The sequence below is a fragment of the Macrobrachium nipponense genome, chromosome 5 (assembly GCF_015104395.2).
Source record: "Macrobrachium nipponense isolate FS-2020 chromosome 5, ASM1510439v2, whole genome shotgun sequence".
NCBI classification, from domain to species: domain Eukaryota; kingdom Metazoa; phylum Arthropoda; class Malacostraca; order Decapoda; family Palaemonidae; genus Macrobrachium; species Macrobrachium nipponense.
In genome coordinates, this window is record NC_061107.1 from 78679439 (window position 1) to 78695912 (window position 16474).

General features: G+C 44.4%; 1 protein-coding gene across 3 annotated transcripts in view; it reads left to right on the plus strand.

Moving 5' to 3' along the window:
* Window positions 1-16474, plus strand: part of LOC135215443 (transmembrane protein 185B-like) — a 131374-nt gene that overhangs the window by 61418 nt on the left and 53482 nt on the right. For 2 of the 3 annotated variants that reach the window (XM_064250106.1, XM_064250105.1), the window contains exon 2: window positions 16242-16418. The exons of the other annotated variant lie outside the window; for it this stretch is intronic. In XM_064250106.1, the coding sequence (XP_064106176.1) occupies window positions 16366-16418 (53 nt within the window). In that variant the 5' untranslated portion in view covers window positions 16242-16365. The remainder of the gene's footprint in view (window positions 1-16241; window positions 16419-16474) is intronic. 3 annotated transcript variants of the gene reach the window in all.

Consider the following 16474-nt stretch of genomic DNA (forward strand, 5'->3'; position numbering starts at 1 on the left):
TCTGAAAGGCCTCGCCTCTTCTCTCCAGAACTTAGATTCACAAGTAAACTGTCAGATCTGGCAGGTAAGCTTCATGAACAAAATGATATTGTTATTGTACAATAAAGTTTGTTCATACTTACCTGGCTGATATATATAATCAAAGTGCCCACCCACCTCCCCTCAGGAGACAGTGGCACTAGAAAATCTGAATAGAAAATGGGAATGGTTCCTGACGCCCGCCTCCCAGCGGCGGGAATGGGTACTACCACCTGGCCGACCACTGCGTGTGCCGTGAGTTTTGAAATTCTGTCGGACTTCGGAGAATACAGCTATATATATATCTGCCAGGTAAGTATGAACAAACTTTATTGTACAATAACAATATCATTTTTAAGAGGTGCACTTGCCTCCCTCTTATTACTTGGGTCCAGAGGTCTGACCATTGATCCTGTGGTACATACCCCGATCATTGGGCAGAGGCTAGGATCCCTCCCTCTGCTCTTATGACCAGGGAGGGAACCAAGGTTGGACGAACACCAGTCTGTTCTTAAGACTCAGATTCCACCCACCAAGAAGTGAGTCTTCCTATTGTAAAGGACCGATGGTTTGTATTCGTATTGGAACAAAGAACAATTTGTCGAAAATTGTATTTTTCCTAACTATACAAACCTGAGGTCCTTTACACATAGTCCCACCTCATGCCACCCCTCACTCTGTTTTTTTTTTCCTGGGCCTAAACCAAAGTGGATCTTCACCTCCCAGTCGCGCGGTGCACGGACTGTCGGACAAGCAGTTAACTACCGAACTCCCTTGTTCGAAGCTTACGACTGGTTCCAGCTTCCCCAAGTTACATTCCTATTATAAAGGACCTCAGGTTTGTATAGTTAGGAAAAATACAATTTTTGACAAATTGTTATTTCAGAGACAGTGCAAGCACATTTTTTGGCAATATTTCAGTACGTAATGAACACTCGTATCAGAAGGAGATTTTGCTATAGTGTATTACACCCAGTGCTGTAATTTATAAGGGTATCGTGAATCACTAATCGTAAAGAATAACGACACTTGTCCTTGTACCAAGAGACAAAAGGTCCATTATCCAGAAATGGATACGAACACGCGTAAAAAGCTCCACCTACCCTCTCCCCTCACCTCCTCCGCCACCCCTGTCCTTCTCCCTTCCTTCACCTTCCTTTCTCTCTCTCTCTCTCTCTCTCTCTCTCTCTCTCTCTCTCTCTCTCTCTCTCTCTCTCTCTCTCTCTCTCTCTCTCTCTCTCTCTCTGTTGCCAATTGGTATGTGTTCACCTTCCAAACTGGGTATAAAACTTACACAAAACGTGGAAATTGGTGAAATTAGCTTATGTATTGAAAGTATATATACATAAATATTAAATAATTTTATCATTATAGCATTACTATGATAACTAGAATTCATGGAAACAGTTTATGATAATGCAACGGCTTATGTGTGAAGCTCCACTAATGTGGCAACGATGATTTTGCCATTCTTAGCCTGCAAACATTAAAGGTTACATTTATTTCTGGCATAGTTATTAAAAAAAAATCAAATACTAAGACAGTAGTACCTCGAGATACGAAAGGCTCAACTTACGAAAAATCCAAGTTACGAAAGCCAATACGAAAAATTTTACTGCTCTACATACGAAAAGTTTTCAAGATACGAAAGGTTGTTGCTATAAAGTCCCGAGATTCGCCCGGACCACCGAGAACAATTTTAAAACTCCCGCGCCGCCAACTGAGTAAACTCGCCACCATCCTCCCGCTCTCCCATTGGTTCTTGATGCTAGTCACCCCATAAGGTCCTGCTCTCCTATTGGTCAGCATCTAGCCCTTGTGCTTTAAGTATTCTATTGGTAAAAGGTTGCTGTAAATTGAAAAACTTAGTATTCATGCAATACATTTAATAAAAAAAACATTAGGTAAAGATAGAATAAAGAATAGAAATGAATGGTTATTATACTGTTTGGTAGTTTCAGTAGTTGAAGAGAGATAATGAAAATTTATGGCTTACTGTGGTAAAAGTGATTGCTTGGCGATCGTTCGATACTCGTAAGTGCTGGGATGTTTAAACGGTTATTTTGGAAGCTTTTTTTTTTTTTTGTTTGTTTATTATAGTTAATGGTTACTTAATAATTATTTGAAATGAGTACATGCAATACATTTAATAAAAAAATTGTGAATTAGATATCATAAAATATAAAATAAATCAGACTGCCAACTAATACGCATTTTTTAGAATTCTTCTTCTGTTTTATTATTACGTTATGTATATACGTATGTTTCATTATAGCTGTCAGTAACTCGGTATCTCCGTTAGGTAAAGATAGAATAAAGAATAGAAATGAATGGTTATTATACTGTTTGGTGGTTTCATTAGTTGAAGAGAGATACTAATGACAATTTATGGCTTACTGTGTGCTAGGAAAAATGATTGTTTGGCGCTCGTTCCATACTCGTAAGATGGGTAAGAGCTGAATGTAAACAATCGATTGGAAGGTTTGTTTTTTGTTTGTTTGTGTATTATAGTTAATGATTAATTAATAATTATTTGAAATGAGTACATACTGATTATTTATACATTTTATTGGCATATTCTAAGCTTTTAGCTCTTAGGTTTAGATGTCAGAATCATAGACTAGGCTACAGTAGCAACCTCTAACATAGGCTAGGCTCATTGCTAAGGGACATATGCTAAAGTCCTAATATATGCAGTAAAAATGGGGTTGAACATTATATGCAGTTGAATATTACTCAAGTATGTACAGTATTTGCCTTTTTTGGAGCCATATTTCTTCCGTCGTAACCCTAGAACATGTGTTTTAGGCCTGGAAATATAATTTACTGGGGTGTTTTTGGAGGGCTTGGAACGGATTAGCCATTTTACATGTAAAATGTGTTCCAAGATACGAAAAACTCTTGATACGAAGGCCGTCTCGGAACGGATTAATTTCGTATCTTGAGGTACCACTGTATAGACTTAAATCAATGAAAAGTGCTAGCAAAAAAAAAAAAAAAATCAAAAAAAAAAATCATAATCCACTTATGTCGTCTGCTCCGCGATGGTTTTCGGCAGCCAGATGTACGACAAGGTTAGAAACATTGGATTGTATCTACTTTAGAAATATCTGTAATTTTTTGGGGTAATTTGGTTGCAAAAAAGGGATAATAGACATGAATTAAATAAACATTTTGAAATAACAAAGTAAAGTTGAAGTAAATAATGAGTAAAGTAAACAATTAAGGGAATAAAACTTTGCAGTGTTGTCTTCTGCTGCTCGTAACTGTGTTTGTAGAGTGAACGCTTAGGAACCAGGAATAGCAATGTGGTTCAAGTGCAATTTGGAGTGAATTAAGACCAAAATGTGTATAACAACAATCAAATAAGCACTGTGGAGTTTCAGTTGTGATGGCAGTAAGGATAAAACCACCGATTACAAGGTAAAAATTAATTCAGTTCAAACCATGACCCCGGGAGTAACAAGTTTCATACTTTCACTAATACTACGCAACAAAATGTTGTCGAAAATTGCATTTTTCCTAACTATACAAACCTGAGGTCCTTTTACAATAGGAAGGTAACTAGCGGCAGCTGGAACGGTTGTAAGCTTCGAACAAGGGAGTTCGGTAGTTAACTGCTTGTCCGACAGTGCGCGCGCCGCGCGCCTGGGAGGTGAAGAATCACTTTTGCTTTCGGCCGTGTGGTGAGAGGACATTGTTCGCCATCGCTCTCTGCCCGCTACATCGTCGTATGCTTTTGGATTGTATTTGTCTCTTATACTGGTTTGTTTGGTTGTGAAAGTGAAAAATTGTAAGTACCTTTTTCATTTTTTCATCAAATTTATAAAGTGATATGGATCAAGACATGGAGCTTTCGCCGCGCCCCCCAATCGCCCATAGAGTGTGTCCCGGGGTGGAGGGGCGTAAATGTGGCGGCTTTCGCTCCTTCGTAGATGTCGATCCCCATGATTTGTGTACTTGGTGCCGAGGGCGTGAATGCTCTTGGGCCGAGCCATGTCATGTATGTGTTAATTGGTCGGAGGTGCAGTGGGGCTTGTATGAGGGTAGAAAGAAGCGTAGACCTGCAAAGGAGTCGTCGGAAAGCTCTCCAGCGACTCCTTTGGTTACCGACACATCATCGTCTTTCCTACCCCCTGCTCAGCTCCCGTGTATGGCACCTTCCCCCTCGGGGGGGTTTCGGAGTCCTTCTCCTCGCTTGATCCGTCGAGTGTGGAGGAGGGCGCCCGTTACCCTGACGTTCAACTGTATTCGGGGTCTTCCATCCGCTCTGGGTGGGGTTCGTCTCCCCCCAAGCAAGAGGGAACCCCTCATAATTACCCGACCGTTGCTTCCGCAGGTGCATCTTCCGTGGGAGACGACCTTGGACAGGTGTGGGCGTCACTGGGACTGCAGGGCGTGCCAAGTATCCAGGGGCTTATCCAACGTCTGGCGGGGTCTGGGGCGGTCACCCATGGAGCGGTGACCACCACTACTACCACGATCTCTACCCCCCGGTAAGCCGCCCCGACTCACCTGGTATATACCCCACACGTGATGACGGTGACGCCGACAGCCGCTGTACCCGAGGAGGGGCATGCCGCCTCCGCCTGGGTTCTTCGTGCTGCCTACCCCAGACTTCCGCTGCCCTAAGAGTTCACCCCTGGACCTACCACCGGTACCCAGGATGTTGGTGGCTGAAGCTAAACCTCCTGGGTTACCTGACTTGCCTGCCGTACCTGCCGCTGCCTCTGTTTCTGCTGCTGGCTCTGCCGCTCTTGACGCTCCTGCTGTTCCCACTCCTGCCCACGTCGTTCCTGTCCACGGTGTTGCTGCCCCAGACTCAGGTCCTTCCGGACAGGTGTAGCCGGGCCGTGTTGCTTCGGCAATTTCCCTGGCTCCGTCCTGGATGGAAGATCTGACGCCTGTCCTGTGTGAGCTGACGAAGAAGAGGAGGAGGAAGGTGTCGTCGTCGTCGTCTTCTTCGTCTGCTGCCGCCTCTCCCCTGTCGACTTCTAAGGCTCCCAAGCCGAAGAAGAAGAAGGCTGCCTCCTCCCCCCCTAAGAAGGCTCTTTCGGGAACTTCTAAGGGCCCATCCCACTCCAGTGGGATGGGGGTCCTTCTGCTGGTCCTCCTGCTCCTTCAGGAACAGGGCCCGTCTCTCCTTCCGCAAGGAAGAAGAAGACTGTGTTCGCTTCCTCAGGAATTCTCAAAACCCTAACTTTATGGACTTCATGAAGTTCGCGGCTAAAAGAGATGCAAATATTGATCGTCAAAATATCCTTTTCTTAGAATCGGATAAAAGAGAATCAACATTACGTCAGTATGACGCAGCTGTTAAAAAGCTAGTAAATTTCCTGAAGGAAACAGAATCTCGAACCATGACTACTAACCTGGCTATTTCCTTCTTCAGATCCTTATTTGAAAAAGGTTTAGCAGCCAGTACTATTGCTACTAATAAGTCAGCTCTAAAGAAAATTTTTCAATTTGGCTTTAAAATAGACTAACAGATTCTTATTTCTCGTCTATTCCCAAAGCTTGTGCTAGGCTCAGACCATCAGAGAGACCTAGCTCAGTTTCATGGTTCTTAAATGATGTTCTCAGACTGGCCTCAGATACTGATAACAATTCATGTAATTACATATCTCTACTAAGGAAAACACTCTTCCTTTTAAGTCTGGCTTCAGGAACCAGAGTATCTGAACTGTCGGCTCTCTCTAGAGATCCAGGCCATATAGAATTTCTCCCATCAGGAGAAGTTCTCCTCTCCCTAGATAGGAAATTTTTGGCCAAAAATGAAGATCCCTTAATGAGATGGGCCCCTTGGAAGATACTCTCCCTTCAAGACCCTTCTCTATGTCCAGTAACGACCTTACGAGCTTACCTCTCAAGAACATCTACTAGATCATCAGGTCCCTTATTTATGATGGAAAAAGGTGGCACTATTTCCTTAAAAGGAATTAGACAACAGATCTTGTACTTTATTAAACAAGCCAACCCAGATTCGTTCCCCAAAGTCCACGACATTAGAGCAGTAGCCACCTCAGTTAACTATTTCCAACATATGAATTTTGATGATCTTAAGAAATATACAGGCTGGAAGTCGCCGACAGTATTCAGACGCCACTACCTGAAATCCTTAGAATCTTTAAAATTTCCAGCAGTGGCAGCGGGAAACACAGTTTCCCCTGACACTGTCTTAAGTAGTTAGCCATAGATCCAGATCTCCTTTCTACCTGCCTCGCTAACATCCTTCCTGCGACCCTGCCACCAGGTTCACCCCCCAATCTTTCGAGCCTTAGTTGCCAAGGCTATATTGTGATGTTTTCCTTATTTTTTTGCTAGGAATTCTCACATTTGTATATATTTAACATTGTATAAGTTAAGTTATTATAAGTTAGCATAATTGTGGTTTTTATGATCTTTGTTTCTTAATCATAAGACTAACTTCGTAATTTTATACAAGATTATATTCAATTTTTGTATTTTGTTTTTATTGTTATTTCCTTATTCTATTTAATCTTTACCAAGCTTGTGGCCATTTCTCTGGTACTATTTCACGAAGCGACACGGGCTGAGCCCAGAAAAGGGATTTTGACGTAGGAAAAATCTATTTCTGGGCAAGGGCCTGTGTCGCCCAGTGAAATCCCCCCCCCCTTTTTTTTTCTATTTTTGTTCCCACCCTTCAGCCCAAGCTTGGTTTTCTAACATTCAAGGATGACCGCTAGAGGCGCTGGTGTTGGCGTGGGAGCGCTGGTAGTAGTAGTTGCTTGCACTGGCTGTGTAACAGCTCTCTCTAGCAGGGGGGATTTTGTAGAGGAGGAATCTAATTGACAAGAGGCCCGTGGTAGTGGTTTCACTCGCCCCAGAAACCATACCGACACCCTCTTTTTATAGGGTGAGCGAGTCAGAATGCTCTGACATTCCATTTTGGTTTTTTCTCTTATAATGTTAGCAATATGACAATTTGTCGAAAATTGCATTTTTCCTAACTATACAAACCTGAGGTCCTTTAACAATAGGAAGGTAACTAGCGGCAGCTGGGACAGTCGTAAGCTTCGAACAAGGGGAGAACGGTAGTTAACTGCTTGTCCGATCGTGCGCGCGCCCGCGCGCCTGAGAGGTGAAGAATCACTGTTGCTTTAGGCATGAGGTGGGATTATATGTAAAGGACCTCGGGTTTGTAATGTTAGGAAAAATGCAATTTTCGACAAATTGTCATTTGTTCCGATACGTAATACAAACCCTCGGTCCTTTAACAATAGGAAGACTCACTTATTGGTGGGAGGAATCTGAGTCTTTTTGGTGAACAGACTGGTGTTCGTCCAACCCTGGAATCTCCCTGGTTGTAAGAGCGAGGGAGGGATCCAAGCCTCTGTCCGATTGATCTGGGTGTGCACCGCAGGATCAATGGTCAGACATCTGGGCCAAGTACTAAGAGAGAGGCAAGCGTATCTCTTCGTACCAGCAAGCAAGAACTTGTTCCTGTTTGCAAGAGACAATCATAAAATTATGAGTTTGTCTCAAGTTGGCATCCACTTCCTCCCCCTTGTTGGAAAAAGTGGTGGATATTTACTCCTATCCCTACTGAAAGGGATAGGATGGTGCTCTATTGAGTAGCTCACCTGCATCTCATTCTTACCCAGCAGGGTGACGACCGTATCCCTCTACCCAGAGGTAGAGGTGAGAAATAGATGGGAAGAGGAGCCAGTCACACTCTCATTCACTCATCCATTCTTACAGTCACACCAGGACTCGATGCTGTTCAGCCTGCAAGGGTCTGGGTTAACTACACAATGTGTTGAGCAACCACCATGGGTCCCAAGGAAAAAGATCCAAGGACCTGTGGGCAATATCCTGAAGGTAGAAGGAGGTGCATGCGGTCCGGTAGGACCAGGCCCCTGCCTTCATTACCTGCGCCACGGAGAAGTTCTTGCGGAACGCGAGAGCATGACGAAGAGGCGTCCACACTCATCCTGGGTGTCGAGTTTCTTCAGACAGCTCCGTCGCGCCTTCACAGGACAAAGCAGCATAGCCTTCGTATCGGAGGCGGTGAAGTCCATTAGGGAGGGTATTGTGAAGGACTCGAACCAATCGTCAGGGACCGAAGGGTTCTGAGTCTTCGCTACGAAGATCGGTACGAAATCGAGCGTCACAAATCCCCATCCCCTGTATGCTTGACTTCGCAGGAAAAGTCATGCAGTTACCTCAGACGAAAAGAAGGGAATAGTCGTATGACCTATCCCTCTTCTCGACTTTGGTGATGTCCAGTACCCATACTGACAAGCTATTAAGACGAAGTAATGATTGCTCTGGAACAACCGAACTAAGTCCACAGCGTAGTTCGTAACTGACTCGGGCGCTCTGACCGCTGCCGACTGACTGATTCGGAATCGGTAGTGAGGCAAGTTGTCCAGGCATCCGGGTAAGTCACGTGACCTTCGCCCTTTAAAGGGTTATGCCGAGAGACCAAACAAATAATGTATTTGTTTGTCACTGATGCCGGACGGCGCGGTGACGATTCTCTTAATGCATATGCTCAAAAGGCGAAAATCAATTGCCTTCTAAAGACCGAGGTCCCTGACGGCAAGACACACTCATAGACGTTGAATCTCAGCTAAGGAGAAACAACACTATGTGCTGTTGAAGACGAAGGTAGACATTGAATACAACCTACGTCTTCCAGCTGAATCGAGAGAAGGAATCTCAAGATTCTGAAGCTGTGCTTACAAATGACTGAGAATGCTAACCGCTATTTCATTGCTGTCTGGTGAGGAGTCGTAGTTGCAATGGAAGCGGGGCGTTCTCAGTAATGAAAGCACTTCCTGAAGAACTGCTTCTCATGGGCTGAACGTTTGGAAGTAGAGCTGGCAGGTCTGGGAGGAGACGATGTCTTCAATACATCTGCTAATCCGCGGTGAACAATGAACAATTGCACACCTTCGAATAAGAGATATTTTGAGGACAAACTGAGATTCCGCAAAATTCATTCGCATTATCGCAGTGCAATGCAGCAAGAGACTATTACAGAATTCTGTTACGGTGCGGTAAACAGAAAGATGAAAGTCGAAGAGATATCTCTGTTTTAAATTCTCGCAATACTGAAGACGATGAATACGAGTGTGTCAGCAGTAGAAGGTCATTCATGTATGTGAGAATCCCCGTTAATCAGAGACCTAAGTCCGCGATTGTTGTACAGAGATACGGTTGGTAGTCAATCAAAGCAGAGGAGAAAGACATAGCCGACCGTTCATCTCGAGGCGGCAGCTGGTACTGAGCTGCCTCGAGCAGTTCAATACACAGTAGCTGTCGCTGACTCGTCATCCTGAGTTGCCAGGTAATCCATTTCACGAAGGAATGCGTTTGGCTAGAACCACCGAGCATAAATAGATATGCTCGTGCAATTATATTTATGCGAAACGAATTTCGGTAAATATAAAAGCTTAAATGGTGTTGTCGTGACAAAACCATAAGTATATAAAATTGAAACTGGAAACTCCAGGGAGGTTGCAGGCAACCCCGAGTTGCAGTTCAATTAGAATACTCCTCGTCTAAGTCGCAATCCGTAGAGTAACCAGGATATGCGCCTACCCCTTGGACCATTCAACTGCTTAGCAGAATCATGTTGCGAGGTTAATATACGTAGTATATTTGTAGGATTCTGAACAACGATCTCCATCCTAAATTCTTTCCCTTTAAGGAAACAAAATAAGGATTGGAGATCGACCGCCTTCGATCTCTAAGAAAGAGAGAGAAGTAGAAGTCTTCCCCGAAGGAAAGCTTCAATGGTGAACAGAATAAAGAAGACGATAGTTCAAGCCAAACTGGATGTTCCCGTCCGTTCTCTCTCATCCAGGGTTGGCCGCCTACTGTGATATATCTTCCTTCGGCGAGAGTCTTCTTCCAACGCTAAGAATTCCAGGAATTCAAGCATTCGGCGAGATCCCCGATTATCGTGGTAACAATTATCGGGAATACTCGTCTAACTCCCTTGGACAGTGGTCTCGCCATTGTGTGCTAGAAATTCTGCAGAATTCTAAGCGCGCAGCGAAACCCCCACCGGATTCGTTAAACGAATATCGGTTGGTTGTCCTCTCGATTCCCGTAGAAATCGAAGAAGGTGCAGGGTCCCTCCTCCACGACCGGGGTTACGTCAGGTAGGACCCGAAGGTCCCCCCGGTAGCGCAGTCCCCAATCGTGGGATCCTACAGAGAAGTCTGTAGGATCCTACCCCTTTCCCTCGTAGCCGTAAGGAGAGAGGGAATGGGGGAGGAAATGGATATTGCTCGCCTTTCCAGCGGAACTAGCATTTGGAGACGAGAGTAGCAGCAGCCAACACCTTGCGGCGATGGCCTCCTTCTCTCTCTCTCTCTCTCTCTCTCTCTCTCTCTCTCTCTCTCTCTCTCTCTCTCCCCCCCCGGCCCGCCCGCCCGAGGAGGGTTATGAACTCGTACTATAGGTAAGCGTTTGGGTGGGGCTGATCGACACCTGACAGGAGAGCCAAAACCGTCCTCTGACTCATTCCAGTCCTCGTCGAGATCGAAACCTCTCAGGAGGACTGAAGGAGGGGGAAGAAGAGCTGCAATACTCCGAAAAAACGCCGCTGTCACGGCAGAGGAGGTGGAAGTAGCTTGCCCGACCGGCTAGACCTGAGCGAGCCTTCTCGTCCGGAGACGAGAGGCTCTCCTGGTTCAGAACAGAGTCGAGAAGCTCTTATCGCGGCAAGCCCACCGTCAGTCTGGTTCCCTACTTCGGGCTCCAGAACGACTTGAGCCGTGACGTGGCTCTTCTGGTGGGAGCGGCGATCCTTCCCCCAGGTCGTTGTGCTGACGAATCAGCGCAATAACCTGGGCAAAGTTCCTCTGGATCTCGGGAGTTACAGCGTCTTGAGGAGTAGGACCGTCCAGTCCCTCCAACAAGAGCAGCTCCCGAGACCCTCCTCCTTCAGAAGGAGGACCAGCAACAGACCCCTGATGGTCGCCTCCAATCACTTGTGCGTACGTCCTGGCTGGTCCTAAGACCATACCTGGCACGTGCGGCGTCGTGATGGGATCGTGAGCGGCGCACCTCTCACGATCGCTCCTAGATACCTCGCTCTTCCCGGCGTATCCCGAGGAAGTTGAAGGTATCAGAGAGACAGACCTGACGCTAACCCCCCGCTCGCTGGCAGGACCAGCGTGCGTGGGGGTCTGCAGCCGATCACCAACCCGCGGTGGGGATCGGTCTGCAGGCCTGGCCGTCAACTTTGGCTGCACGGTCTCCCGAGGGAGAGTGTACACTCTGGATCTCCCGCGAACGAGAGACCGAGCCGGAACCTGGCGAGGAAGTACCAGTGCTAACCGGTACTCCTCTGGTCCCCGTCTATCTCTTCCTTGTGGAAGGGGAGACGGGCCCCGCTCCCGAAGGAGCAGGAGGACCAGCAGAAGGCCCCCCCGTCCCACTGGGGTGGGACGGGCCCTTAGGAGTTCCCGAAGGAGACTTCTTAGGGGGGGGAGGCAGCCTTCTTCTTCTTCGGCTTATGGGCCTTAGAAGTTGAAGGGGAAGAGGCAGCAGCAGACGATGAAGACGAAGATGACACCTGCCTCTTCTTCTTCCTCTTCCTCGTCAGCTCACGCAGGACAGTCGTCAGGTCCTCCATCCAGGCCGGAGCCGGGGCTATTGCCGAAGCAACACAGCCCGACTGCACCTGTCCGGAAGGACCTGGGACTGGGGAAGACACACCGTGGGCAGGACCAGCATGGACAGGTGCAGGAACCAGGAGCGACAGGTACAGCAACCAGCTCAGGAGCGGCAGGAACAGCGGCAGCGGTCGACACAGAAGGGACAGCCAAGCCAGCAGCGGGAACCACATCAGCGGCAGGTAAGGCAGGCCCAGCCATCGCCTCGTAGAATCATCGGCAGCCAGCGGGAACCTGGGTACTGGCGGCCGGTCCAGGGGCGAGCTCCTGGAATAGCAGAAGTCTGGGGCAGGCAACACGAAGAACACAGGCGAAGGCTGCATACCCCCCCTCGGTACGGTGGCGACCGGCCCTAGTAGCGGCAGACGGCGTCACCGACACAGCATGGGGAGTGTAGACCAGGCGGGGGGGAGCAGCATAAGCGGCCGTGGAGGTAGTAGTGGAGACCGCTTCATGGTTCACAGCCCCAGACCTCGCTAGACGTTGCAGCAGCCTGTGGATGCTAGGCACGCCCTGCAGCCGCAGTGGTCCATACCTGTCCAAGGTCGTCTCGGGGGGCAGGAAAGAAGACGAAGAATTGGATACCAAGGGAGTCGCGGGAGAGCTTTCCGACGACTTCTTGGCAGACCTTCCGCTTACCGCTACCCGGCCCCGGCACAGAGTGAAAAGTAATATGGAAAATGAAACCAAAAATAACGCACTTTGCGGATTTCACTTCATAGAGCATAAGGGGGAAGGGGGGAAGGATCAATTCCCCGGGTAAGAGCGGAAACTTGATCCAATAATAATATGATGCTATTCACTAAAATATTATAGGAAAAATGAAACAAAGGATACTGCAACCTTGCGATTTCACTTTCCCCACCCAGAAAATAAAAAAACGTAAGGATCAATTCCCGGGTAAGAGCGGAAATTGACCTAAAATTAAAATTGATGCAATTAAATAAATGAAAATGAAAAAGAATACTGCAATTGCGAATCCACTTTCATTGCATTCTATTCATACAAAATAAGAGGCTCGTGCCGAGCGCATTCACGCTCTCGGCAACGAACGCATAGGGCAAAAATATATTGAAAAGAGTACTTACATTTTTTCAATTACACACTTTCGCCCAAAATACATGACTCGGCGCGAGCGCGCCCACCCTCGGCACGGAGACATAATTCAAGGGTATCAATTCATGAAAAGAGCGGAAACCACCGTTTCTACGGCGATAGCTCCATTTTGGCTCATAATTAAGTAATGAAATGAAAACAGAGTACTTACAGTTTCATTTCAAGTCAAACAAACCATTAGTAGAAAACACAATATAAACAAAGCATACGACGATGAAGCGGGCAGAGAGCGATGACGAACACGTCCTTCACACCCGCGGCCGAAAGCAAAAGTGATTCTTCACCTCTCAGGCGCGCGGGCGGTCGCACGATCGGACAAGCAGTTAACCCTCTTACGCCGGAGCCCTAAAAATCAAAACGTCTCCCGTATGCCGGGCCTGGTTTGGAGTGAGCGCGGAAGTGGAAAAAATAATTTTTTCAAAAAATTACAGCGCGCGTACTTTTGAAGATTAAGAGTTCATTTTTGGCTCCTTTTTTTGTCATTGCCTGAATTTTGGAATGCAACCATCAGAAATGAAAAATAATATCATTATCATATGTAAATAATGCGATATATGGTAGCGAAAAAAAAAAATTCATACATAATTGTATTCAAATCACGCTGTGCAGAAAACGGTCAAAGCTAACCAGTTACTTTTTTTTGCGTTGTATTGTACACTAAATTGCGATCATTTTGATATATAATACATTGTAAAACAATAAAAGCAAAACCGGAAAAATATTATCACAAAATGATGTACGAATTCGTAACGCGCGGACGCAAAAAAAATTATTTTTTTCAAAAATTCACCGTAAATCACATATTGTTCTATAGACTTCCAATTTGTTTCAAAAATTAAGACAAATAATTGAATATTACGATACTGTAGAGTTTTAGATTAGAATTGCAGATTTCGACCATTTCGGACGAGTTAAATTTGAACCGAATGTCGAAATTTTAATATATATATTTTTTCATGCATACACTATTTCGAAGATGGAAAAAGCTACAACCTTCAATTATTTTTTATTGTATTCTTCATGAATTTGCGCACATTTTGATATATGAGACTCTATAAAAAGGCTAATATGAAAAGGAGCAAATATTAGGATAATGCCATGTACGTATTTTCGGGAGACTTGCGGCGCGAATCGGCGCGCGGAGTGAAGGTAAATATAGTTTTTCAAAAAATTCACCATAAATCACAATATTGTTTTAGAGACTTCAAATTTGTTTCAAAATGAAGAAAAATGACGGAATATTACTAGGCCGTAAGAGTTTTAGCTTACAATTGCGTTTTTCAACTATTTCGGTAGAGTCAAATTTGACCGAACGTGGTTTTTTTTCTATTTATCGTGATTTATATGCAAATATTTCGAAAAAAGAGAAAAGCTACAACCTTCAATCATTTTTAGTTGTATTCTACATGAAATTGCGCACATTTTCATATATACAAAACTTTATGTAACAGCTAATTTTAAATGGTGCAAACATTTCAACAATCGCACAAAAAAATTCTGATTTTTTCGGAAGAGTTACCGCGTCGCAACGTAATTTTTTTTTTTTTCATAAATTCACCATAAATCGAATATTGTGCTAGAGACTTCCAAGTTGTTGCAAAATGAAGGTAAATGATTGAATATTACTAGAATATAAGAGTTTTAGCTTACAATTGCGTTTTTCGACCATTTCGGTAGAGTCAAAGTTGACCGAAAGTTGAAATTTTTTGCACTTAACGTTATTTATATGAAAATATTTCAAAACTGATAAAAGCTACAATCATGGGTTTTTTTTGTTGTATTGTGCATGAAATTGCGCACATTTCCATATATAAAAACTTTATGTAACGGCAAATTTGAAAAGGGTGCAAACATTAGGACAATCGCACGAAAAAATTTATCGGAAGAGTTATCGCACGAACGTAAGGAAAAAGTTTTTTCATAAATTCACCATAAATCGAAATATTGTGCTAGAGACGTCCAATTTGTTGCAAAATGAAGGCAAATGATTGAATATTACTATAATATAAGAATTTTAGCTTACAATTGCGTTTCTCGACCTTTTCTGTAGAGTCAAAGTTGACCGAAGGTTGAAATTTTTGCACTTATCGTTATTTATATGAAAATATTCAAATTGATAAAAGCTACAATCATGAGTATTTTTTAGTTGTATTGTGCATGAAATTGCGCACATTTTCATATAATATCTTCATGTAAAGGATAATTTTAAAATGGTGCAATAATATATCAAAGTGACGAAATAATTTCCGAGATGTGTCACTGATACTTTTTAGTGCGATAAGAAAGAAATTCGCTTTGCTTGCGCACCTGCGTAGCGATTGTAAACAAAACAACAAGCCTTGATCCGTGAACTCCCGCAGCATCCCCCAAGGCGCGTGATAACAAAAGTTTTCGGCTGGTAGGCCTATAAGTATTTTTCCGCGAATTTTTAAAAAAACTTTTTGAGCCGACGTATGATACGTCCAATCGGCATACGGGAGACATTTTGACTCGACGTTTAATACGTCCAATCGGCGTAAGAGGGTTAACTACCGTTCTCCCCTTGTTCGAAGCTTACGACCGTCCCAGCTGCCGCTAGTTACCTTCCTATTGTTAAAGGACCGAGGGTTTGTATTACGTATCGGAACAAATTTACCTTAGAAATATGAACTAAAAGGATATTTCACTAGGCGACACGGGCCCTTGCCCAGAAATAGATTTTTCCTACGTCAAAATCCCTTTTTTCCTAACTATACAAACCTAAGGTCCTTTACATATAGTCCCACCTCATGCCACCCCTCACTCTGCGTTTTTCCTGGGCCTAAAGCAAAAGGGATTCTTCACCACCCATTCGCGCTGCGCGGGCACTGTCGGACAAGCAGTTAACTACTGAACTCCCTTGTTCGAAGCTTACGACCGTTCCAGCTGCTGCTAGTTACCTTCCTATTGCAAAAGGACCTCAGGTTTGTATAGTTAGGAAAAATGCAATTTTCGACAAATTGCCATTTTACAAAGAGCGTCACATGCTTATTTTAGTTTGTATGGGGCTTTCATATATCACATTATGTTGACGAAACTTCAAACTTTTGAATGGTATGCTTAGAGTTGTAATTGTATTCTTGTTTCACCAATTAAATATCGAGTGAATAAGACCCGGCCAGTGTGATGATGGTGGATCGTCCGTGATTGTTTACCCTATATATGTATGTGTATACTAGTTATCCTATGCTTTATATGCTACTATAGCCTAGCTATATAGTCCCTGAGGCTTAAGGAAGAAGTGCTGTGCTCCTGGCAGGTGAGTGACACCTTACCACCAATTAACTACCTTGTCACCAAGCTTCAAGGACCATTTCAAGCTGGCTATGGGTATATTAATGTACACTGTAATATGACTGCTATTTTATTAATGAACATTGCAAACAAACTTAAGTATCTCGTGCACTATTGTTTACAATTATAATTTTTCAGAAAGTTTATTGTGTGGGTGTGTTTGGCAACTTTCACTGCTCTTTTTGCCCTTCGTCTGGATGAAGAAGTAAGCTGGAGTTTTTGGGTAGTCTTCTCGCCAATATGGGTTTGGAAAGGACTTGTTATGTTAGGAGCTCTTATTGGAAATATTGTTTGGTGGAAGAATCCACATTATAGGTGAGTACTTTAATGTTTGTTCCGATACGAATACAAACCATCAGTCCTTTACAATA